The sequence below is a fragment of the Chiloscyllium plagiosum genome, chromosome 42 (genome assembly GCF_004010195.1).
Source record: "Chiloscyllium plagiosum isolate BGI_BamShark_2017 chromosome 42, ASM401019v2, whole genome shotgun sequence".
Lineage (NCBI taxonomy): Eukaryota > Metazoa > Chordata > Chondrichthyes > Orectolobiformes > Hemiscylliidae > Chiloscyllium > Chiloscyllium plagiosum.
Genome location: NC_057751.1, coordinates 19,301,607 through 19,308,191, shown reverse-complemented (window position 1 = coordinate 19,308,191; position 6,585 = coordinate 19,301,607). Strand labels below are relative to the sequence as shown.

Here is a 6,585-nt window from a genome sequence, read left to right as displayed (position 1 = left end):
CATGTCGTTTCGTGGCTAGTTGGTGTTCATGGATACGGATCGTTAGCTGTCTTCCTGTTTGTCCTATGTAGTGTTTTGTGCAGTCCTTGCATGGGATTTTGTACATTACATTGGTTTTGCTCATGCAAAAACACACAGAAACACCACAGAAGCGCTTCACAGGAGGCTCCCAAGCACTGAGGATGTCCCCTAGACAGGGGACGAAACGTCCGTAACAAATTCCCAGCTCAGCGAACAGAACCACAAAAATTTGGCATGACGGTGAATACTCTTGCCAACTTTTATAGATGTGCCATCGAGAGCATTCTGTCTGGATGTATCACTACCTGGTATGGCAACTGTACCATTCAAGATCAGAGACGGTTACAGAGAGTGGTGAACTCGGCCGGGACAATCACAAAGGCCAACCTCTCATCTATAGAATCCATCTACCAGGCCCTCTGTCAATGAAAGGCCGCCAGCATTCTCAAAGATCCATCCCACCCTGGCAACGTTTTTCTACAATCTCTACCACCGGGGAGAAGGTACAGAAGCCTGAACACACGCACCAGCCGGTTTCAAAACAACTTCTACCTTACTGTTGTTAGAATACTGAATGGACTCAAACATTCACCTGTACCTGTGTTTTTGTTTTGCTGTTTACCTATGCTACTTAACTCTGTGATCTGCCTGTACTGCTCGCAAGACAAAGCTTTCCACTGTGCCTTGGTACACATGACAACAAATTCGAGTCAATTCAATTCAATTCCTCAACTCGCAGCATTTAAAAAGAGAGATTACGTAGCCACCTCCTTGCTGGCTCTGGGACAACATTGTACGTGAAATGGGTACTGCTGTGACTGCCTTTTGAACAAACTCATTGCAAGCAAAATGTTTTGGGATAATTCTGAGACACAATCAGGGACTGCAAATATGCAACTTCCTGACTTCAATGACATGGCAGTGATTGAAGTGATAAGTGAGATAGCATTAAGCTCTACAGGCTTCCAGCTTACATTTTACGTACATCATTTGTATCAGAGTTGAATTAAGGGCTTGACATGAACTGCAAAACGCATGAGTAAACCAGAACTTTTAGTTTGAAACTATGCTACCTGCACAGGCGCACAATACTGCAGCATTTGCACATAACGAAAGTCTCCATTTTCAGAGTTCGAATGCCACTGACAAAGCCCCTTCAACACCCTCCTATTATGCTGTTCTTTTAGGAATAGTCTCAGAAGTGACATAACACCAGGTTATAGCCCAACATGTTTATTTAAAATCACAAGCTTTCAGAGCGCTGCCCCTTTGTCAGGGCACTTGTTTGACTATAACCTGGTGTCATGTGACCTCTGACCTTGTCCACCCCAGTCCACATCATTTATAAATATTAACTTCCCAAGATTTCTGATCATGAATACAAACCTCATGACGTAAATGCACAGAGTTATCGGCACAATGGTTTGCTCACCTTTCTGACACCACGATTAAACGGGTTTTCAAGTATTTGTTGTTTTGAAAATCTGCAGAAAAAGCACAAGACAAGACATTTCTAAGAGAATTATGACAATTCCCAATTTCACAAAGGAAAGCAAATTTGGGTTTATACTAGGGAAAGTGATTTAATTTCTGCAGTACCTACAGATTCAGGGAATTCAAGGGTTCCCAAGTCAAGCTTGTTTTTCCGGCTTTTTAGTACATGTCTTGTGATGATATATTAATGTTACATGACGGTTTTACTCAAATGTGAGAGAGCACGCGAGAGATGGAGAAAGTGTGCGTGAGAGCATGAGGGAAGAGGGCAAAGAGGGTGGAGAGGGAAGGGGGTGAGGGTATTCCATTCAGTGGAAATTTCAGTTGGCTCAATCAACAAAGTGCTGCTTGCAAACTCTAATTCTCCATTTGATCATCAACCAAGCTATGTCCAGATCACTGAACCAACCTCACCATATTTCACTGCTCCTCCCAGTCTCTTAACTCAGTTGTGATGGAGGAACAATAAAAGTAGCAACAGCGAGTGAGACAATGAGAGACAGAGAGACAGAGTGAGACAGAGAGACAGAGTGAGACAGAGAGACAGAGTGAGACAGAGAGACAGAGAGTGGGAGAGTGTGTGTGAGAGCGTGAGAGAGCGTGAGAGAGCGAGAGAGAAAGTCCAACTGACATCCAGAGCCAAAAGAGATTGATATGATTAAGCCATAGATTAAAAGAAATCATAATTTTTGAAATTCAAAGTTTGTGCGAAGATTTGTAGCTCAGGTGCTCGTTGTTGTGGTTCTGTTCGCCAAGCTGGAAGTTTTTGTTGCAAACGTTTCGTCCCCTGGCTAGGCGACATCATCAGTGCTTGGGGGCCTCCTGCGAAGCGCTTCTGTGATGTTTTCTCCAGTGTTTATAGTGGTCTGTCCCTGCCGCTTCCGGTTGTCAGTTTCAGCTGTCGTTTCAGCTGTCCGCTGTAGTGGTTGGTATATTGGGTCCAGGTCGAAGTGTTTGTTGATGGAGTTAGAGGCATGGCATTCATCCACAAACTCCATCAACAAACACATCGACCTGGACCCAATATACCAACCACTACAGCGGACAGCTGAAACTGACAACCGGAAGCGGCAGGGACAGACCACTATAAACACCGGAGGAAACATCAAAGAAGCGCTTCGCAGGAGGCTCCCAAGCACTGATGATGTCGCCTAGCCAGGGGACGAAACGTTTGCAACAAAAACTTCCAGCTCGGCGAACAGAACCACAACAATTTTTAAAATCTTTACCAATTGAGCTTTTGATAAATAAACATCCCTTAACAGTCTTAAGGAACAAAGACAGTTATTCAAAAAGTTATATTTTGACATTCTCAATGGGCTGGAATACAGTTCTCCTTGAATGTGGCACTCAAGTTTTGTTGACCCCTGGACTGAAATACCTGCTTCAGAGTCTAAGTAATATTTTCCAAATGCCTCATCCTTGGGAATATTTGGGTACAGATACAGCAGAGGGCGTTCTGGGACATTCTCATCTGCCATCACTTTATAAAAACGAAGGATTTCCGCAAGAGGAATGTTAGCCAAGTGAGCCTTGGTGTATGGTTCCACTGATCGGATTTTGAAGTCCCCTGCAAGAGCAAGAAACAAACCATTATCAAGCAAAGCCAAAAATACATTTCAAAATTGTCAGAAGAATCCCTTTAACCTACCCCTGAAAGCAAATAACAGTTATCGCAACAATCTTGCTGAAACCAGTTCGGTTTCGAAATCTGGAGTCCAGAAATAGATCCTTACACAATTTACCAATAGTAAATTCTGAGGCACTCTTGTTGCAGGATATATAGCTGTGCCAAATACTCATTTTAAACAGGAACAATAGGACTTCCAGGGAGAAGTGTTAAGATTCGAATCATTAACTCGGTTTGGCTCTCCACAGATGCTGTCAGACCCAAGTATTTTTAACATCTTCAACTTTTATTTCAGAAATCCAGCATCCACAGTATCTTGTTTTTACAAAAGGACTATAGTCAAACTTACATTTTGAAATTATATTATAGCAGCAAAAGTACAAACAGTTTTGCAGTCTTAGAAAGAACAAAGAATACAGTGTGACGTGCCCTCCTTTTAACTACAGCAAAGATGGAGGGAGGAGAAAGAGCTTTGTGGCACCAAAGTGGGTCTCAGGAAGAAACAGAGGAAGAGGAAACGCTGGAGCAGCAGAGACCAGAGTATCATTAGGCAAGTAATGCAGGAAGAGGCTCCCCAGCTATTAGAGAAGTGTTTCACAAATTAAAACTAAGGTCATCCAATTCAATATAAACCAATGCTAAGCTCTTGTGGGATTTACAGAAGCAGCAATAAACGCTGCAGCACTATAGGCCCAAGCAGGTCGTGCAGATCCCTAAACACTCTCATATATTTATGCAGCATCAGAATGTGTGATATTAAAAGATACTGAAAGTTCACTCAAGGTAATGTTGATCCTTTTTTTTAAAAAGCAAAAATAATTCCTGAGACATGTCCAAGCACCATTACCACAGCGATCAATTTTCATGGGAAAGCTCTCTATTAGAAGGGTGAACAGATGTGTGTGTTGTGGTTTATTTCCACACCCAATGTCAGAATTCTATGCACAGAGTTTACTTGTGTTCCCCTTATACGAGAAGGTTTGGCTGCCATCAAAAAAGAATGTTATGCTGGGATTCAAATCAGAAACTAGGAAAGGGGCTTGTGCTTTGACATTGACTGGAAATGTAAATTGATTAAATTGGTCTACGTAAGCCCTAAGCAGCTAAACTGGCTTATTTTAAAATTTAAACAAAAGACCTTCCAGTTCATTTGAAGAAATGAATCCACTTAAACAAAAGCAGAAGTAAAATGACAATGATAGAAGAACAACCCCATCCCCATCCTACTTAGTAGACAAGAGAGATTGGCCGATTTACTGCCCCAAACTTCAGGGTTTCCCCATTTATTATTTACCATTTGATAAATGTTCCACCCATGAGAAAGTAATGCCACCATCCTTGCAGCTCTCACTGAAGCGAAGCAGAAAAGTCCCAGTTGGCTTCCTTTTCAACAAACTGCGTTCTCTCTTCTTGCTCAAAAATCCAATAATGTTCCTAGAGATCAAGATTACATAAAGCAACAACAACCACTTTAAAACACATTTTTTCCTAGTTTTAAATAAATTTACAAATTACCCTACATGAATTGCTCAGTCAATATAATATAGGCTGTTGTCCACTGAAGATTTGGAATTCTAGACTAATATGTGTGACTTAACCCAGGCAATAACATGGTGGCACAGTAGGAAGGACTGCACTCTCAAGCTCTACGTTTTTGACAGCTCATACTCTCTTTCAGTTAGACTGGTAGAACTTCCCAAACTGAAAACACCCGCCCAATTCCACTTCACCAAGCAGCTCGGAATATTATGCAAGTCAGGATAGCCTTCCCAGCCAAATGTACATTTTCGCAAGAGGAGTACTCCAGTCAAGACAGAACAGGACTGAAACACATTTCCTCACGTTATGATTCTAATCAAATATTAAGCTCCCAATCATCTTATTCCATGTTTGCCATTGGCAAATGCTGGTTCAGAGGGCAGACTGAGTGTAACATCAAATTCCAGTAAAACTGGGCAGCACAGTGGTTAGCACTGCTGCCTCACAGCGCCAGAGACCCGGGTTCAATTCCCACCTCAGGCAACTGTGTGTGTGGAGTTTGCACATTTTCCCAGTGTTGTGTGGGTTTCCTCCGGGTGCTCCTGTTTCCTCCCACAGTCCAAAAACGTGCAGGTTAGGTGAACTGGCCACGCTAAATTGCCCATAGTGTTAGGTGAAGGGGCAGATGTAGGGGAATGCTAGGTGTGTTGCTCTTCGGAGGGTCAGTGTGGACTTGTTGGGCCGAAGGGCCTGTTTCCACACTGTAAGTACTCTAAAGTAAAGTAATCTAATAAAAAAACTCACTTCTAAGAGGTATACACAAAAGCTTCTCTCCTATTTTTCTTCACTAATCTACAGAACCCTCTGTTTTAGGGAATAACATCCTCCCTACAACAACATGGGCAAGATGTTAAAACTACAGCTTTGTGTAAATTGTTTCCTCAACATCAGGCTGGTTGAACCAGACTTGTCAGATGTTCAACTTCAAGTAGTTCTAACTCTCAACATTAGCACAACTGAACTAAATGTTACATTGAAGGGAGGCACTAAGTATCTGTTGCATCAAATATAAAACCACAATATATACACATCTCCAGTGATGAGAAAGTACTGATTGGACAAGGTCAGCCAGGTGGACCTCATAGAATGAGTTCCCTGATTGGGGCTGTTAATATGGTCCAATCAAGGAGCCCTGGCTGACAGATATAAATAAGAGTGTCAACAATAAATAAATAATAAATAAATAAATAGGAGTGTCAGGGGTTCTATTCACGCTAGGAGCTGGCCAGGTCAGGGTCATTTACTATGCACGTGTAAATGAAGGATGACTTGGTAATGGGAAACCGGCCCTCATGGAGTTATTTCAGTGTGGAGTCACATTGCTATGGGTGTGGAGTCACATGTAGGCAAAACCAGGTAAGGATGCCAGTTTCCATCCTTAAAAGGACATTAGTGAACCAGGTGAGTTTTTCTGACAATTGACAACAATGTCATGGTCATTAGATTCTTAATTCAAGACTTCTTTTTGTTGAATTCAAAAACCACCATCCGCCATGGTAGGACTCAAATTAACAGTCTCTAGATCAACAGTCGAGCGATAATACCACTATGCCATCATGTACTCAATGGTTTGTACCAATATGCGAGACTGCCATTTGGGGTGTCATCAGCCTGTGCCATTTTCCAGCAGACCACAGAGAACCTTCTACAAGGTCTACCCCAGGTCGCCATTTATCTGAATATTTGCTAATAACTGGGAAGTCAGGCAGCATCCAAGGAGCAGGAGAATCGACATTTCGGGCATGAGCCCTTCTTCAGGAATGAGAAAAGTGTGCCAAGCAGGCCAAGATAAAAGGTATGGAGGAGGGACTTGGGGGAGGGGTGTTGGAAATGCGATAGGTGGAAGGAGGTTAAGGTGAGGGTGATACGCCAGAGTGGGGGTGGGGGTGGAGAGGTCAGGA

The 6,585-nt window shown here is 42.6% G+C and overlaps 1 protein-coding gene across 3 annotated transcripts in view; it reads right to left on the bottom strand.

Moving 5' to 3' along the window:
* The window catches only part of LOC122543210 (signal transducer and activator of transcription 1-like), a 79,066-nt gene that overhangs the window by 10,925 nt on the left and 61,556 nt on the right, over positions 1 to 6,585 (bottom strand). For all 3 annotated transcript variants that reach the window (XM_043681683.1, XM_043681681.1, XM_043681682.1), the window contains 3 exons: positions 4,440 to 4,579; positions 2,897 to 3,085; positions 1,454 to 1,505 (listed from right to left, as the gene is read on the bottom strand). In XM_043681683.1, coding sequence (XP_043537618.1) covers positions 1,454 to 1,505; positions 2,897 to 3,085; positions 4,440 to 4,579 — 381 coding nt within the window. The remainder of the gene's footprint in view (positions 1 to 1,453; positions 1,506 to 2,896; positions 3,086 to 4,439; positions 4,580 to 6,585) is intronic.